The 18734-nt window shown below is 47.4% G+C and overlaps 1 protein-coding gene across 5 annotated transcripts; it reads right to left on the bottom strand.

Moving 5' to 3' along the window:
- Positions 1 to 2403: 2403 nt before the first annotated feature.
- Positions 2404 to 15401, bottom strand: CD22 (CD22 molecule). Of its 5 annotated transcripts, XM_045185616.2 has the most exons (16): positions 15278 to 15390; positions 15103 to 15143; positions 14882 to 14971; positions 13191 to 13246; positions 12560 to 12934; positions 11290 to 11598; positions 9815 to 10147; positions 9433 to 9693; positions 8115 to 8372; positions 7646 to 7909; positions 7300 to 7563; positions 5856 to 5952; positions 5594 to 5669; positions 5276 to 5400; positions 4799 to 4883; positions 2404 to 4500 (listed from the first exon to the last, which is right to left on the bottom strand). In XM_045185616.2, the coding sequence occupies exons 4-16, from the start codon at positions 13222 to 13224 to the stop codon at positions 4369 to 4371; spliced, it is 2613 nt and encodes an 870-aa protein (XP_045041551.2). In that variant the 5' UTR covers positions 13225 to 13246; positions 14882 to 14971; positions 15103 to 15143; positions 15278 to 15390; the 3' UTR covers positions 2404 to 4368. The 5 variants fall into 5 exon arrangements, with proteins under 5 accessions (XP_045041551.2, XP_045041553.2, XP_045041550.2 ...); XM_045185618.2 differs by lacking the exon at positions 15103 to 15143 and having other exon boundaries at positions 4799 to 4875; positions 15278 to 15401; XM_045185615.2 differs by lacking the exon at positions 15103 to 15143 and having other exon boundaries at positions 15278 to 15401.
- Between the last annotated feature and the right edge of the window lie 3333 nt (positions 15402 to 18734).

The following is an 18734-nucleotide window of genomic DNA, read 5'->3' on the forward strand; positions in this document are numbered from 1 at the left end:
AGCAAAGGCTGCTTGATTTCAGAGACTCTGGGGAGAGAAGGGGTAAAGAGAATTCAAAACAGAGTTGGGTTCCACAGTATGTGCTTTTCTTAGTCATGGAAGTTGGAGTTCTGCTTTCATCCATCCCCCCAATTCTCTGGAAAGAGAAGGAGCTGCTCCCCCACAGTGGACCACCTGTCCCGCAGTGAAGGGTTGGTGGCAACTCCCAGCCAAGAGAAGAAGTTGGGGTTTGGGTAGAGTGGAGGTTGCAGCAAAGGACAGGCAAAAAGAACCCAAGGGAATGACCTTAGCTGACTTCAGAGGCACCATAAGCAGGGGGATCTGGGAGTATGAGAAATAATTGTTGGTATAGAGAAGAGCTACAGAAAGAAAGACTCACCTCTTGGTGCTGCCAGATGTCTCTGAGACTCAGGAGTCCTCCTACTGGGCTGAGGGAGGGTGCCTGGGATACTTAGTGGCTGGAAGGGAAAGAAGGTGACAGGGTCATTAGCACAAGGCACTAGCAGCCTGGGTGAGCAGCTAATGGGGCATCTCCAGCTGGCGGTGAGGCCAGATGGAAGGAGGTAAGGGTCCAGGATGATGTGAACACAGGAAGGAGAGATGGCAGAAATGCAGGCTTTTCCTGGGTAGAGTGCAAAGTACAGAGCCAGCACCTTGGAGGAGGAGGATTGGTGACATACAACCAAAACACAGTTTTATCCCCCCACCTTCAAACCTGCCCTGGGACAAAGTTTTCTCTAGTCCTGGAGGAGCTCCTGGGCTGGCCTCTGGTCATTTCAGTTGCCTACACTGTCCCCATTTGGTCATTCATATGTGGGATAATGAAATAACTATTCCGAAGTGCAGCCTGTGCCCTCATTGCCCCAACATGCACGGGTGTGGGCATTGTTGTCAGGAGAGCACTCCTCCACTCTCCCTCTCCTTTCCCCTCTGGCTTGATGACACTGGTCTCTGACCCTTCCAGTGTAAGCAGAAGGAGAAGGAGGAGAGACAAGGGACAAGCAAGGTCTCATTTGGTGGCACAAGACTAACCCTGTTGGGGTCTCCACCCTGCCTCTCTGGGCTGCATGAACATCAAAGGAGACTCCTCCTGGGCCCTTGAAGGGACTTTGGCCGGCACAGCGGGTGCCCCAGCTGTCTGTTTAGCTTTCCTCTCTCAGCCTCTGGGAGGGAATTTGGCCATTTACTTCCTGTTGGGATCACCTTGCCCTTCCAGGAAGACCTCCTCAGTGAGATTTAAAATGGCCAGAGGCTGTCTCTGTTGTTTTCTGTCTCTGTCTCTGACTGTGTGCTGTCTCCCTATCTATCTCTATCTCTATCTCTAGCTGCTGCCTCAGGCTGATAACACATCCTCTGGACTTCAGTTTTCTTGGGTGTGTGTGAGGGTCACCAAGCTACTGTGCCCCTCCCACATCCCAAGTCACCCTAAATAAGTAAATAAACTTCTTTGAGTGGTTTTCTGGGAATGCTTCTCACCAGGCTTCAGATGGGGGCAGCATATCAACAACTCCCTCCAAAGAAGCTATCTAATTTTGTTTTTCTACCTTAGTCACTAAATTGATTCCTGGTGGCCTCCCTTCCAAGTCCCATGGATGTTATTCAGCCCCTCTCTTGAAATGTAGAACTTGTCACCTGTTGCTTAGGATTTTCTCTTTGGAAAACACTGAGAAACTGACAGAACCAAGGGAAAAATCAAGAGCAGTGCCATTTCACCTCCTATAACAAGTGTTTGGGAGAAGAGCAAAGCTGGGTGTAAAGCAAAAGATATCACATCTTTGAGATCTCTGCTCTGGGCTCACCCACCTGGTGGTTCAGGTCTCAGGCCAGTGCCACCTCCCCAGAGGGCCTTCCTTGATCCCTCCATCCAAACAGGCCCCTGGCCTGCTCCAGTTTCTCTGTATTCATCTTGTGTTCTGTTTATTCAGAGCACTCACTAAAGACATCAGATTTGCTAGCTCCTCTACTAGAATGTTGGTCAGTGAGAGCCAAAATTTCTGTCTGCTTTGTCCACTGCTTGTTGCACACCTAGTAGTGAATCAGGGAGCAGAATAGTCATTTGTCCTGGTCCTGGGAGGGCGGGGAGATCTGGGCCTGGGTGGAGGGATGCCTATGGTCTAGAGTCTCTGAGCCTCTGAGCTTCCTGGCCACCTGCTGTGCACACCTCAGCAGTGCCCTTAGGGTAGCTATGTTTCCTGATCAATTGATCATGAAGTGGATTTACATCAGCAGAAAGGCTCATAGACAAGATGGAAAGGTACTCACTGGTTGCCAGGAAACCTGAGCCAAGCCTCATCAGGCTCAGGCCTGACTCCAGCCTCTTCAGGGGGACCCTGCCCTAAAATCCTTTGGGCATCCCAGAGATCCCCAAATTAGGACTATGTCATATCTTTTTGTTTTGAGATTTATTTTTAGAGAGAGGGGAAGGGAGGGAGAAAGAGAGGGAGAGAAATATCGATATGAGAAACATCAATTGGTTGCCTCTTGTAAGTGCCCCAACCAGGGACCAAACCTGCAACCCAGGCATGTGCCTGGGATCAAACCAGCGACCTTTCACTTTGCAGAATGACACCCAACCAACTGAGCCACACTGGTCAGGGCTGTCATATCTTTTTTGTACCCCAGTAACTGGCTCTGTGCTGGAGGTGTTGTCACGTGCTCAGGAAATGTCTGCTGAATGAATGGTTGAATGATACTGGACCTCATTTTCAATTCAGAACCCCCACCCCCAACCCTTTCCTTCTCATTTAAACAGTTCTTGGAGTCTCCTCTTGCTCCAGAAAAACTGGTGGTGCCCACAGGAAATCACACTGGGGACAAAGTGGGCTGAAGAAATCAGTGTTTCGCTTGCATAACTCCAAGGATGACCAGAACCTCCTCTTACCTTTGAGCGCTTTCAGTATTGAGCAAATGGGAAAAGGGAGCGGGAAGGAAAGGTGGCACTTTTGAAGCACCTGCCATAGACCAGGAATTTTGTGGTCCTCTTCTTGCTGATGAATTAGCCACCTATTCCAGACCCTAAGGAGAATGGGCCTTCGCCCACTGGCAGAAGCAGGAGAATGGGTGGGGAGAGATCAAACCTGAGAAGTGAAGGGGAAGCTAGAAGGACCTAACTGGAAAGTTGGAATTAGTGAGCATAACAGGGAGCTGGGGGTGAGGGAGCAGTGACATGGAAGGTAGAAAAGCTATGAGGTTTATCAAGGCAGCTGTGGATTGTAGAAGGACTTGGAGGGGATACTTTTGAGAACAGCTGAGTAATGAACTGGTTTGCGCTTTTTACATCCTTCAAGTGATGCAAATAAGATGGGAATTTGGTTTGGGGGACTTTTGGCTGTCGTGTAAGGCTTCTTATAATGAGACTCCAGCAATGTAAGGTTATACATCATTTCCTTTCTTGAATTTGCATAACACGTGTCTCCATTTTACAGAAGAAGAAACTGAGGCTCAGATAAGCTGGTGAACTTTGCCTACAATTGCTCAGCTAATTAAGTAGAAGAGGCAGACTCAGACACAGATCAAGCACACTCTGCAACAAGAAAACAGACTCTTCGATCTGAGGACTTGATCATGAAATTACCTTGACTCCTATCCCTTCTGCCTGAGCCTCATTCGTGATGCCTTCCCATGTCCTTGTCCTACTCGGATTCTACAGACTGGAAATAGTTCACAGATTCTTTGAAGTAATATCTGAGCCATTTTTATTGTGCAGCTCTGTGCTCGTTACATGTTTGTCCACATTGGTGTATGTCTCAGACCATGAGACCCCTGAAGATAGGGCTGCAGCTGCATGATCCTCTCCATGAATGCCTCCATGACAAACAGAGGACAAACCAGCGCCAGGTAGTGCCTCTTTCTACCTAATTTCTGTCCCTTTCCATGGACTTTGCTCCAGAGGCAGAAATCAGGCATAAGATCAGCAAGCGGGACTATCAGAGTGGGTCAGGAGTGGAGTGTCAAGGGAATGGAGAGTGAAAGAAGAAAAACTAGTGACCAGCTGATCCTAGCAGGGATATAGCCAGCTGAGGGTGGGATTTAGGAGGGGGTGGGTGGTGGCAGATGGCTAGGAAAGGGCAGGGGGATTTGTACAGTGCAGGCTATATGTTTAGATGAGTTCCTGGGAGGGGAGGGAAGGGAAGTGAGGGGAAAAAACAGGGCCTGCCCTTTTGGATGGTTGGGGTAACCACTGTTAAAAAGAAAGACTGCCTGTGGGCCATGCCCAGAATTCTCTGTACTAACTGGGAGTGCACTAATCACGTATCTGTGTAAGGAGAGGCTGTGTAACTTCTCAGCTGAGCAGTGGGGGCTGCATGGGTCATGACCACCCTGTCCCCTACAGCCTCTGGGCACCTCCACCTCAGCCAGTTTGACCCATTAGTGCTTGAGGGTCACATATTCCACTCCTTCTTGACTCAGAGGCCGCTCGCCAAGCCCCAAATGAACCAGCTCCGAGTAATGTATCCCTTCGTCTTCTGGAACATCTGGAGTCACATTCTCATAGTCGCCCTGAAAAAGCCACATCATGGTCAGCTTGGCTTCATGGTCCCCAGCCTCCCACCATCTTCTTTCTCTGCCACTCTCTCCTTGACTCCACGGGGAGATCAAGTGCCCAAGCAGGGGTACTCTTGTCCAGAAACTGGCAGCCATTGGCATCTCAGATTGGGAGGTGCCTGCCCTGTGCCTGAGCAACCTCTCCACTGCCCAGCCTTTGACACCACTGAGTCCTCCCAAGTCTCCCCATCTTGGAGTCACAGCTGAGGCCAGTTCTTCTACTCTCCTACTTCTCATAGCCCTGCCCTCTTACCACTTGATGCTTCTGCACCACAGAGTAAGTGACCGTGTTGTCCCTGTTTAAGGAAGTTCTCTGCACCTCTGAGGTTCCTGCCTCTCTGAAAGAGAGGGCAGATAGATTATCACAAATGAAGCATTTCTCATGAACTTTCCTCCTTTTAATTCTCCTAGACCCTAAGAACACCCCAGCCTCTCAGCCCCTTAAGTATATGCCTAATGCCCACAGTAGGAGCTAATGTGTCAAATGAGTGGGTGGATGTATGTATCACAATCTTAATTTTGGTGATAAAGACTGATTCTGGGCTTAGTTTTGGCTGGCTTGAAGGAAAAGTCCCGTTCCTGAGACCATTACTTACTGAGGGAGCAGGTTGTTCTGGGTGTATAGTGGTGCCTGGCATGAGCTCAGCATGGAGATGACAGATGAGACATGGGCTTTTCCTCCCACAGCCCTCCCAGGGTGCAGCTGTCACCCTCCTGGGGCCTTCCATACCCAATCCTTGGTGTGTCAGCCTCAGCAACAGGAAAGCGCAGAGTAGCATAGCTGATGGAATCTTCCATCACTGGGTTGTAGCAGCCCAGGGAGTGGGGGCCTTCGGAGAGCGGGGCTCTTCTAACCTGTGAGGGAAGCAAGTTTTCAGCTCTCACCCCTCCTTTCCCCACCATAGTTCCCTTCCCCTGGCTGCTTACAGCCCAGGCTTCTCCACAGTACTCTTTATTCCCTAACCCCCACCACCACCCCTCCTGCTTCACTTTGTTTCTTTGCTTGACTTCAAGGTCTGCCCTGCACTTTATCTTTCTTCCATCCTACCTTTCTGTTCCTCACAAAGAAGCTCTGTGCACTGGAGTTTTCCTGAAGCTCTTGTTGGCTCTGAATCCTCTTCCAGCTAAGATATAAAGACCTGCTCAGTGAGGATCGAGGGAATGGGGACAAGCCCTTGTGGAATGGGCTAGCTGGGCTCTCCAGGACAGAGTAACTGGAGTTACTCCCTGGAACTGGCTGAGGGAGAGAGGAGGGGAAAGGGGAGAAGAAGGAGGAGGGGGAGGAGGGGAGGGCAGTGTGAGGAGCTCACCTTCGCTGAAGCTTCACCCCCAAGAGTGGCAGGAGGAGGATGGCCAGGAAGAGCCCCATTCCCAGAGCCACTTGCCTGCTGATGGTCTCTGGACTATCTGATGAAGAAAGGAGGACCATCTATTGATGACACTGTCTCAGTCAGATACCAGACCACTCTGCCCTGATGTTCACCTAGAGGGCATCCTCGATTTCTCTTTGTAGAGCTCTGTCCTTTTGCCTGCATGACTTCCACCAGTGGGGATAGGATACAGACAAAGAGGGAGAAGCCAGTCCCTGCCCTTTGGACCTGCCTTTAGCAGGATTGCTCTTTTTCATGAAGAGCTCCTGCTTTGTGACAGGCAGGGGTACACATAGAACATGTAACCCTCATAAATGTATACAGCATCTTCAGAGGGCACTTTGGCCATACTATTAGAATTTCAAACCATTGTCCTTTGACCCAATTTGGTGTAGGAGTTTATCTTCCAACTATCCTTGCAGGGGTGCCCTGAGCAAGAAAGTGTACACACCTTGAGGAGGGCACTGGGTAGTGAGTTAAGCAACATCCATACACCAGAATATAGCACAGGCCTTGGGGGGGGGGAAGTTTCCAGGGTGTCTGCAAAGTGGGAGACCCAGGGAACGTGTTTTTATATAATATATTACATTTCAAAGTCATGTGCTCAGGCTATTTTCCTTTAGTGTCCAACTTTGCAGGCAATGATCCTCTAAATTTAAAACCATGGCACCAATCATTAATCTGAAAAAGTATAACAAATAAATTAATATCTTCCCTATGCTTCCAGACTCTTTAGACACCCTTTGTACATACTCTCCAAGTGGTGTTATTACATGGAAAAAAGGAAGTTCAGGACAAAGTGTGAGCCCTGCCACCATTTGTGTAGTGAAGGGTTATGTAGACACAGATGTATAGAGTATAGATGCATGTTGCACATGTAAAGAATTCTCTGAGGAGATGTAAACACCTTCCAATAGTGAAGGCTTAGAGGGAGGGGTAGAGTTCTTGGGGAGCAAGAAAGGAGAGGTGTCTGTATTTGCACTATTTGCTCTTTTGTGCTGTTGTAAACTTTTACCATGTACTTGTACGGTCTTTTAAAAGACCACTTAAAAAAAAAAGACCACTTAAGTTTCAAAAGATAAAACAGGGGTGCTACAGAGAGTGACAGAGGGAGGGACCCAGTCGGAACTCAGGGTGTCTGGAAGGTGGAAACAGTCTGAGAGGGAATCTTTCTGGAGAGAGTCGGGAAGGGCAAGGAAGGAGGGAAGACTGGTGAGCTATGTGCAGCAGGGGTTGCCTTTGAGCACACAGGCTGGGCTGGCCTGGCCTGGCAGGACAGGGAAGGGGTGCAGAGGGAAGAAGGGGTAGGTGACTGGGGTGCACAGCCTTGGAGAAAAGCCACAGGAGTGGTCAAAGACAGAGAAAAAGAGGGAAGGAGCCTTACAGTAGACAGTGAGGATTCTGGGGGGTGACTGGTCCATGCCCAGTCGGTTGGCCCCCTGGCACCAATAGGCGCCTGAGTGCTGGACCTTCACAGGATCCAATCTCAGTGTCTGATCATCATGGTGAAGGTTTTGGTTATTCCAGTCAAACCAGGTGTACTGGGAGATGGGAGGGTTGGCATCACTCTCACATGTCAGGACTGCCTTCTTCCCCTCCATCACACTGTCTTCAGGGCTAATGGACACTCGTAGCCTCCTAGGTGCATCTGTAAGGAGAAGTGAAATCAGGATCCATGTAGCCAGTTACCTGCCCTTCTCTGCTCTTAGCCTCCAGGTCCAGCCACTCACACAGCACTTGGAGCTTCCAGGCCTCAGACGTGCTCTGTCCTATGGAGTTGTTGACCAAGCAGTTGTAATTTCCAGTATCTTCTGGAGAGATGGGGTTAAAGCTCAGATCTCTTCCTTCCTTCAGAAATATTCCATTTTTCTTCCAGAAGAAGAGGACATCAGTTGGGTAGCTACTTGAGAAGTTACATCGGAGGAGGACTGGGTGCCCAGAGTGAATCTCAGAGCCAAGGCTGATCGGAAGAACGTTGACACCTCTGGGGGCATCTGGAGAGCAAGGGCCTCAGTCTGACCTCTTGGGTCCCATTCCCTCTTCCTGTCCCCAGGACTTCCTCTCCCCTTGGTGCTGAGGCCTGACTCTCATCCCTTAATTCCCTGGTCAAGGATTCTGGTTGAGGCTCCAGGCTCCTCACCCTTAAAGCCCCATATCCCACCTTGCCACCTCCCAGATGCCCCTGCCTGGGTCACTCACACTGGACATGTAGGTTGACAGGGACAGCCCATGAACACCACTGGTTACAGGCTGCACAGGAGAATTGACTGGCATTCCAGGGAACTTTCTGAATCATCATCACCCCAGGCATTATCTCTTTCCGGAAGCCTTGGGATTGCCATTCATAACTGGTAACACGGGGGTTACTGGAAGTGTAGTTGCAAAACAGGGTCACATTGTCTCCTTCTCGAATTGGTGTGGGGTTTTGAATCACCATGGTTACATTTTTAGGGGAATCTGGGAGAAAATGAGAGAAATGGGTGAGGAAAAGTCAGCTGTTCATAATACCTGTTTCTTTCTGCTTCCTCTTTTCCTTCTGCCTATCCCCTGCACCCACACATTTCCTAAATTAACCATAGGAAGGCTCACGCTTCCCTCTTGTATCCATATGAGGACAGAAACCCTGCCCTTCCCATTTGACCTGGCTGTGTAGAGGTAGGATGGTGCATTGGCTAGGAGCACAACTCTGGCAGAGAACACGTGGCATGGTCTGTGGTCTTGGCAAGGGTCTGGAGCACACTTCCAGGTGGCTGCAGCATTAGTGGTAATATTATTATTATTATTATTATTATAATTATAAAAAGTACAGCTCTGGAACCAAACTTCCAGGCCCTACCACTTGGAGCTGTGTGACCATGGGCTGCAAGTCTCAGTTTATTCATCTGTCAAACGGGGTCCTAAGAGTATTGAACCTCATGGAGTTGTTGCCAGAACAAAAGAAGATGATGTCCTTAGAGCAGCATAGCAAACACTCAATAAACATCGGTGCTGCTGCTGCTATCATATATCGGCCTATCTAGATGTTCCAGATTTGTGTGTTCCCATCAGCATATTTGGCCCAGACATTGATGTTCCAGGGTCCAAGGATGACAACTATGGATTGTCTTTGTCTTGGGCTTGACTCAGTGACAAGACTCACTGTGTTAAAAAGGGTCTGACGATGGAGAAGTAATGCCCCATTTCTCCTCGAAAACTTCAGGACCCCTTCTAGGACTCAGCCACTGCTTAGTGATGCCAAGTCTCTGTTTCCCTCATGGGACCCTGGTATCATGTGGCTTATTCATTCAACAAACATCTAATGAGCACCTACCACCAGTCAGGCCTTATTTTGGTGCAGAGAATACAACTGTGAACAGCAGCAGAATACCTGCCCCAAGAAGATTACATGTCAGGAGACCCTGGCTTTTGTTTGCTGTCCATCCTAGGACCCAGGAATCCCCTGTACTCATCTGCCTTCTTCCTGTACCTACTTCCACAGCGTCTCCCTCTGGAAGCCACATGCCCTGTGACTACTCACATTGGACATCCAACTCAGCTGCTTGGCCAATTTCTCCTGGACCAACACTGTTTTTTGCCAAGCAGGAATAATTCCCAGCATGCTTGAGGAGGACCTTTGGGATCTGGAAGGTCTTGTTTGTTGTCGGTATTTCAATCTTATTATGATACCAGGTATAACTTATTGGAGGAGGATAGGCCTGTGATGTACAAGTCAGGCTTATTTTACTTCCCTCCTTAGCTGGTAAGACTGTGAACTCAACCGTGGAAGGTTCTGGAGCATCTGCAAAAAGGGGCAGAGGCAAGTGCGGGAGGTGAGCAGAGGCCTCTCCTGCTGACCTCTCAATGGCCTTGGTTCCCCCACCCCTAACTCCCTACCCTTCCACAGCTCCCAGGAGGCTCACAGTGCACTTGGAGGGTCACTTCTAACTTTGTTGAGCCTATATCATTCTGGGCCTCACAGTGGTAGTTTCCAGTCATCTGCTTGGTCACTGAGGACAGAGTTAGTGTGACTGTCTTCTGCTCCCTGTGCAGTGTCTCCTGCTCACTCAAATGGTTTCCATCCTTGAACCAGGACATAGTCTTGTACTGTGGGTTGCTGCTGATGATCTGGCACTTCATGGTCACAGAATCCCCCTTTTTCACAATGGCTTCTCCAGGACTCGTCATGTTCACAGAATTCCCCTTGTTCACAATGGCTTCTCCAGGACTGAACGTGATCTGCAATTTTGGGGAGTCTGGTGGAGCAGAGGGACAGTGGGGGAGAGGACAGAGAATTCTCAGAGGGTGTAAAGTGGTGAGAAGTTGCCTGGCTTTTCTTCTGATAAAGCAGTGGCCTGCATGTAGCATATGCGGTGTGCAGCCACTCACTGTTACCCCTGTCAGCATGGGCTGGCAACTGTCACTACCTCCCACTCGTTTCTGCTCTTCCCACCCCCAGTTCTGGAAGGTCTGGTCACCACCAGCAGCCAGAAGCATTCCTAACACTGTCAATTAGACCTTGCCCCTCCCTTGCTTGAAACCATTCAGTGGAGTCCTCACTTAGAATAAAATCCAAAACCCTGAGTGTTGCCCACAAGCTCAAGTGCCGTGGTTCCTCTAAACCATCCTATCCTACACTAGGCCCCTCAGACATGGTGCTGGGGGTCTGTTGCCCCTTGCTTGTCACAGACACACCAAGTTCCTACTTCAAATCTTTGTCCTCACTCTTTCCTCTTCTTGGAACATTCTTGAAATTATCTGCCTGCCTCAGTCCCTCCCTTCACTCAAGTCTCAATTCAAGTTCACCTGCCTCACAGAAGTCTCCATCTCTTACTCCCTCTGTCCAACCCCTGCTTTATTTTTTTCTTAATACAGTTAGCACTACCAACTGTTATATCTTCTATTTCGTTATTGATCTCTTATTGCTTGGCTTTCCCACTGCAATGGCATCTCCACATGGGCAAGAATTTTGCTCACCGCTGTCTCCCCAGCAACCATAATAAGACCTGACACCTAGTAGGTTTGCAAGAAATATCTATTGAATGAATAAATGAGACAAAAATAATGATATAAAAAATTCCTCCCCTCTCTCCCCAAAGAACAATAAAACCTAACTAGATGATCCCCAAATCATGTGATTAATCCTCATAGCTTGAGGATTGGTTAAAATATTTTATTCTATTAGACCAAAGCATATGCTGAAACGAATCAGTTTCCTGACAACAGGGATGGTGGAGGAATGAACCCAGCTAGGCCTGGACCATCCCCAGCTTCAGGGGCCCACAGACTGCTTATGCTTCCTTCTGTGGAGGTTCCTGCTACTCTGGGTGCTCACTGAGGTGTTGGGAGAAGAGGACAAGTCTCTCATCCTTCCCATAAGAGCATTGGAGAGACTCACGCTTCACATCTAGCCGCACTGTTTCCTGAGAGAGTAGCCCATCTGCACTATCATTCCAGAGCTGACAGGTCAGTTTCTTGCCATGGTTGGTCCACACTGGCTGGAATGTGAGCTGGCTCTGGGTAGAGACAGTCTTGGTGGTCAGGATACTTGAAGGGACAGAGGAAAGATTGTGTTGTGTCCCCTCCAGGGACCACTGCAATTTGATCTGGTACCCAAAGCAGGCAAAATCCAGTTTGCATGTCACTGTGGCCTCCTGGAGCTCCCGGATCTCTAGAGGGAGGTCAATGCGAGGTGGAGGAGCTGTCTCTGCAAAAGAGTAAGAACCATGCTGGTGGCCTGGGAGACTGAGGACTGCTGCATACTAGCTTCTTACACCTGGCTTTAGATGCCATGCCCCAAATAACTCCTCAGGAACCCCTTCCCAGTCTATCTACCTCTCTCCAGACCTACCCTCTTCTGTGAGTCACTTTTGCTCAGCTGAAGCACCCCTCTGGAAGGTCAAGGGCTGAAACTCCTTAGGGATTACATTTCAGATTTTGTACTTACTTTATTTTCACTGCCGAATATTTGCTTTCTACATGTTTTCAAGATTGCTCTCCCCGCCACCCCTAAGTCAATTTCAACAGTTTAGTTCAACATGCATTTCTTGGCTTTGATGACAAGCCTGCATTGTTTAATGGTCTCACCCCAAACAGCATTGCTTTAGGGGGTTCCTTTAGCAGAGCAGGACTGTGGGCAGCCAATCCCAGCTGTCCCAGGGCCAGGCTACCCTCAGACTACAGGGTTTGAAGCTACATCTCTCACTCCAAACATAGGGCTGCCTAGAACCACCCACCTACGAGAGGCTATGAAACAGAGTGAGCACATGCCCTGGGGTGCAGGCCCCAGAACTGTGTTTGATCCACCTCTTACATGTGTGTCATTTAGCCATGAAGAGCCACTTAAAATTAAACACCAACATTAACACATTGCAATATTTTACTTCAAAATCTAGAGTTTTATCTCCTTTTGAAAAATTGGGTAACCTGGAATCTAGATTACAGAGTAGGCAGAAGCTGAGTGGCAGGTGGGATACTTAAGAAGGAACAAGTGCTCATGCTCCAATTTGGCCACAGCCCCATGTATGTGCTGCCTGAGCCACCCACGGGCACCCCCTGCCTGGCCTCTGCAGGCAACCTCATTTGGGGCCCCTGTCCCAGGAGTGGGGGTTTCCCACTTCCCTCCTTGCCCATGCAGAGGCAGAGGACCCCATCCCCCATGGCCTTACTGGAGATGTTGAGGACTATCTTGTCCATCCATTTGTCATTCCCCGATGTCACCCTCAGCCCCAGATGACCATTGTCTTGGGCATTTACAGGGTGAATGTGGAGGGTGCAGTTGGATTTGTTGTCTCCCAGGAATTGTACCCTTCCCTTAGAGGCGGATGTCTCAAACTTTTTCTCTTCATAGAGGATTGCCCCATTGAAATTCTTGGTTATGCTGTCCCACTCATAATTCTGATACACAGTCAGGTTATCCAGGACTTTTCCATTCCCCGGGATTGTGTAGCGGCAGGGAATCCAGATGCAGGTCCCCTCCCAGGCGTAGAAGGTTTCCGGGTGTTCAAACTTCCAATCTTGTGAGTCAGAGAAAGCCAAGTGTTCTGGAACCCACCACAGTTATCAGAAAGCATTATTGAGGGGCATGGAGAGCTTTCAAAGGAGTAAAGAATCCCCTCTAAAGAGAGAGGGAGAGACACAAAGAGGGCAAGAAACAAAGAGAAAAGCATATATACACATGTGTCCACTGCCTGTCCCACCCTACCCCACATTTACTCTTTTCTGCCCCAGATCTTTCCTCCTTCTGCAGCTCCACAGTCTCCCCAGAACCCAAATACCACCCCGGGCCACAGTCCTTACCGAGGAGCAGGAGCAAGGGGCTGAGGAGATGCATGGCGTTGCGTCTAGGCAGGGGCCTGGGGTGGAAAGAGTGTGTCTTTGAGATATCTGGTCTCTTACGTCCTCCAGACAGCTTTTCTTGCTCATCCACTGAGCTCCAACCCCTTGTCCCTGATCCCTGGAAGCCCATGCCCGGTCGTATGGTAGGATGTGGGCTTCTGGAGGCACACAGGGCCTTCTTTGGTTATGCTGTGCTTCTCCCATCAGCCCAAGAACCCTGTTGAGCTAGTCTCTCTCTCTTCCCAGTATTTGTTCCTTTCTTCCATCCACCCATCCATCCATGATTGTATAAACTTCCTGACCAGCTCTCAGGCTTTGAATAGCACCAGGAGACTCAGCACTGAAATTGCCAGACCCTGGGAAACTTGGGGATCACCTTGGGGCAACTAGTAAAGGGTTTTACATAGGAAGAGACATGCCCAAAACTTGATTTTAAAGGCCAGGAAAAAAACAACTTTAAAACCAATAATTAAGTGTGATATCAGGAGAGCATTTAAAGGGGTCTGAAAGGACTTAGGAGAATGTGGTCCCTCTCAGATGTCCCCAGGGGCTGGGTAGGAAACATAAATCAACCAGGTGGGGACAAAATCATGGGTCATGCCTTGTATGATGACTATCACAGCCTAGGGGATGACTCTCTCAGTTCTAGCTAATTGTTGCCAAGTGGGAATGAATGTAGGCTCATCACTGCTTGATCTTCCACTGTTTTAAGAGAAGAAGCCAGATTGCCACTTGAAATGCCCTGCTTTAAAAAAAAAACAAACAAACAAGCATGGTGTTGGTCAAACAAAACTTGTCTGTGGACTGGAGAGAGTCCAAGGGCTGCCATGTGCAACTGTTGCCTCTCTCTTTCTCTCTCTCTCTCTTTCCCCACCCCCTGCAGTGAACTGACCTGCCACCTTACTGTACTTTTACAAAGACATTTACATAAAGTTACATTTAAGTACCAATTTGCATGGCCAGTCCCTGGGGAGCCAGGCAGGGTGTGTCCACAGAGTGTATCTCCGTTCTCAGCACCGATCTTGCCCTTCACACTCACCCAGCCAACATTTCCCACACATTGATTCCCCCTGTCCAGCCACTGGCTATGTGGCTTCTCCCAAAGGCTGTTGAGTATCCAGTACCTGGTATGGGGAAAGCTAAGCTGCTTGCCGAAAGCAGGCAGGGGTCTGTCCCCAGGCTTAGTGGCTGTGCAGGCCTGGCCGAAGCAGGGGTAGGGGTGGGGGTTGGAACTGGGGCAGTCTCTCCAGGCAGAGCTGACACCAGCTCTGCAAGTGCTAACAGTGTTACACACAAAAATGTCAAGGTCAGATCCATGTGAGAGAAGCTGATATTTAAAAAGTAAAATAGGGTTCTTTACTGCAGGTGTGTCATGCATCCCCCAGCACGGTTATTAGAGCACACTTCTTTCACCATGGGAACTACTTTGTTTTCCAGGAAAATGTTGGCAGTGTTGCAGTGTCAGTGTTTTGAGAGATGCACTTTGGATACCCTTTTAGTTTCTACAAGATCTGTGGCAAGGGCCAAATTCCATGCCCTGAGGCAAAGACCAGCTTCCCATAGCTGGGCCATTGCACCCTCAGCTGCCAGCAATCATACCCTCATTGAGAACTGGCTTTCCAGGATGAGTGGCAGAGGGGCTGTGTGCTTACCCGAAGGAGCTCCAGAAAGTCTCTGGGGCAAAAGAAATGGGCTCCAGACCTGGAACTGAAAGGCTGCTGAGGCTTGGTGGAACGTGGAGCCTAGGGACAGTAGGCATTAGGCAAAAGACTAAGGACAAGGCCACACCATTCAGGACCTCAGAGCTAGCCTCCTTGAGTTTATGCTTCCCTCTTGAGCATCTAGTCACCCATCTTATTCTCAGAAGACTCACCAAGCCCAATCAAGAGATGTTCAAACACAGAGCTCTACAACCTGCAATAACACAGCAAGAGAGGGTGGGGGTTCTCACTATACTACTGGCCCTGACACACAATAATTTGCCTGACACACAATAGCTGCTCTATACTTGCTTGCTGAATGCAAAAGAGAACAAAATAGTTTTTTACCTGTTTTCTGGTGTCTTCCCTCTTCAGAGATCCTGGCAGCATCTGAGAGTAAAAGGGGAAGCACAGTAAAGTCTCCAGTAACTGATTTTCACCCTCTTTGGCCACACCTCCTACCTTTCTGTGGCTCTGAGGGTGACTAAGAGGCATGGTGAACTGGGGAGTGGAGAAATAAGGCAATGAAGAGGATATGGGCGGGAGTCAGATCGGATGAAACACTCAAATATCTATGGTCAGTTTTTTGTTTTAGTGTATGAAGTTTCTACATTAGATGAGTTTCAGAGCAGGCTCCTCCACGACTTCACCTCTATCTAGACCTTAGGAAGTGCTAATGACTCAATCCAAGCAAATGAGAACTGCCAGTCTGCTGAAAAAGGCACAAGTCAACTTGAAAGTATTTGTCGTTTAGTGTCAGCATCCAATTATTCTCATTCCTGTTACTTTCCCTCCATACCCTTGAAAAGTAGGGAATCTAACCACTGACACTGATGTTTCAGCAGCCCCCAAGGCTTGAGAAAGCACACAGATATCAGAAAGGAAGAAGATAAATTATGTGAAGTGTTATTGAATGCACAAGTCTTGAAACTAAAACTTACCACTTTTCTCAGGTGTCTAGTCTGTGTTTGAGACCAGAACTAGATCAACAAAACAAACAAGGAAGCAAAATATAACCAGATACATTGAAATTAAGAACAAACTGACAGTAACTAGAGGGGAGGGGATAATGAGGGGAAAAGGGAGAATGTTTTCAGGAACATGTATACAGGACACGTGGACAAAACCAAAGCGGGGTAGGATCAAGGGTGGGAAGCGGGGATGGCTGGGCTGGGGGGAAGTGGTACGGAGAAAATGGAGACAACTGTACTTGAACAACAGTAAAAAAAAAAAAAAGTGAAAAAAAGGAACTACACAATAGGCAAAGCCATGCAAATCCTACAGATGATATGGGAAGCTTCTAAGAAATCTTCACTCTGATACCACTACACTCTACTGACTGCCAGGCATTAAGAAGGACAAGTTCTTCAAAAAGCGGTGATGTTCTGGGAGGCTGTAGGTACTTTTGATGTAGCACCCTTGCTGCAAGGATTTTTGCCACAAATGTTTTGCCACATAACTAATTGGCCATAAGGCAGTTTTGCCATAAAAACATAAAACTATGAAAAATAAAAGAGGGATATTAAAAATAAAGTTAAATATAAAATTAAAAAGACTTTATTGAATACATTTAAAGTATGCGTAAATTCCTAGCAACACTGTAAAAATAATTGACTTTATTTTGTATCTAAGCACTTGCCTTTCTTCTGTGGGAAATGTGGGTTCAGCTCTGCACTCACAAAGAGGGCCCTTGGCCTCTTATTTTCCCCCAAATGTAGTATGGTTTCAAAAAAGGAAACCAACTCTTGGGGCAAATCATCACCTGGAAGAAATGCTAACTATTTTAAGACCAGCACCATGTCTTCTTATCACTGTATAAACCACTGTGAGGGTGGCAAAGATTTATTTATAATACAAAAATGTCAGTAACTGCAAACACTTAGTCAATGGAGAAATGAAACCAAACAAAAACACCAAACATTTTTTTACAGTGGTTGAATGGTTAGTAAATGAAGAAATGAAACCAAAAATACTAACAAAAAAACCAAACTGTCAATCAGTTATTTATCTTTTTATGGCAAAATTGCCTTATGGTCAATTAGTTATGCAGCAAAATGTTTGCAGCAAAGATGGTATGGCAAAAATACCAGACACAGTTCTGAGAAGATGGAGTAGGTGTACTTTCCCATATTTATTCTTCTAAATACTACTAAAAACCTTGGAAATTATAAAACAAGCATAAGGAGACTCTGAAATATAGAAAGAAAACACACTGATTAGGGACCTCAGGACCTGAGGAATGATATGGCAATAAATTCCATGGGTTTGCTCTTTGCTTCATATATCCCAGACTGAATTCTGGAGAAGCCAGCAACTGGAAATACCAATAGGCCCAGACAAAAAAAAAAAAAAATCCAGCAAAATTCGGCTCTTCTAGACAAAAAACCAGGAAAGAGGCAGTCTAGGTAGAAATCCTTCAGGCAATAACTGCCCTACTCCAGATAAGTTATGTGAAGTGTTATTGAATGCACAAGTCTTGAAACTAAAACTTACCACTTTTCTCAGGTGTCTACTCCAGAAAAACCTGAAGCCTCACCCCTATGCACTGACAGCAAAGGCTGAGTGGGGAGCCTAGACTTCTTTAACAAAGCTCCTCAGGCCACTCCCTGATACTCCATCTAAATGATGCCAGAGGAGGCTGAGCCTGGAGCTGGGCCCTCCATCCCCACTGGGCTCTTCCTCCCCACAGTGCCAGTGGAGACCACATGGGTAGCCTGAACATTCGCCCCCACCCAGTGGTGATGAAACATTTCTCCCTTCCTCCCTGAGGTGGTGTAAGAGAGATCTAATGGACAGTTGGGGCATCTACCATCACTCAGTGGTAACAACACCACCTCCTACAGTGGAATCTGTGTGGAAGACATGTGAATAGCCATAATAAAGTACCCCTCCCTTTTCTCAACTAAAGTGGTAATAGTGGGTGCCTAATGGGGAACATGAACCCCCACCTCTGCCCAACAATAACAAGGAACCTTCACTCCCCAGGTGTCACGGGAGGCTGAATGCAGAATCTGAACTCCTGTCCCCACTTAGCAGTAGTGAGGCAGTGCTCACTTCATTTCGGCAGAGCAGTGTCAGGGAGGATTGCTCTAACACAGATTTAAGGAAGATCCAGTCCTATGACATGAGGCCCCAAATTCTAGGTTTCCATTGAAAAATCCCTTGTCATACTAAGAGCCAGGAAAGTTCTCAAACTGAATAAAAAATTAATAACCAACAGACACGAATGCTAAAATGACACAGATGTCAAAATTATCTGACAAAGATTTTTAAGCAGCTATCATAAAACTGATTTCATGAGCAATTACAAACATGCTTGAAACAAATGAAAAAATAGAAAGTCTCAGCAAATAAATAGAAAATATAAAGAGAACCAAAACCATTTTAGAACTAAAAAATATGTTAACTGAAATAAAAACCTTAATGACTGAGCTCAACAGCAGAATGGAGAGTACAGAAGAAAGAATCAGTGAAGTGGAATATAGAACAATAAAAATTACCCAATATGAACAAAAAAGAAAAAAGAGACTGAAAAAAATGAATGTGTGTGACTATAAGATCTAACATTCATGTCACTGGAGTCCCATAAGAAGAAGAGAAACAGAGTGGAGTTGAGAAAGTATTCGAAGAAATAATGGCTAAAAATTGTTCATAACTTGACAAAACAAAAAACATGCATCTAAAAATTCAAGAAGCTGAGCAAAGCTGAAATAATATAATCCCAAAGAAATCCATGCCAAGACACATAATAGACAAAGAAACTTGAAAGCAAACACAAAGAAATGGCACATCACCTATGTAGAGA

The sequence above is a fragment of the Desmodus rotundus genome, chromosome 12, assembly GCF_022682495.2.
Source record: "Desmodus rotundus isolate HL8 chromosome 12, HLdesRot8A.1, whole genome shotgun sequence".
Taxonomy (NCBI): domain Eukaryota; kingdom Metazoa; phylum Chordata; class Mammalia; order Chiroptera; family Phyllostomidae; genus Desmodus; species Desmodus rotundus.

Excerpts from the sequence above, each read along its gene's own strand:
- CD22 (XM_045185615.2), bottom strand. The coding sequence starts at position 13,224 with ATGCATCTCCTCAGCCCCTTGCTCCTGCTCCTCG. Across the intron at positions 10,148-11,289 it reads AGTGCGGCTAGATGTGAAGC|ACTCCCCAAAATTGCAGATC; the intron begins GTGAGTCTCTCC and ends CTGCTCCACCAG. Across the intron at positions 5,670-5,855 it reads GGGGTGAAGCTTCAGCGAAG|CTGGAAGAGGATTCAGAGCC; the intron begins GTGAGCTCCTCA and ends TTTATATCTTAG.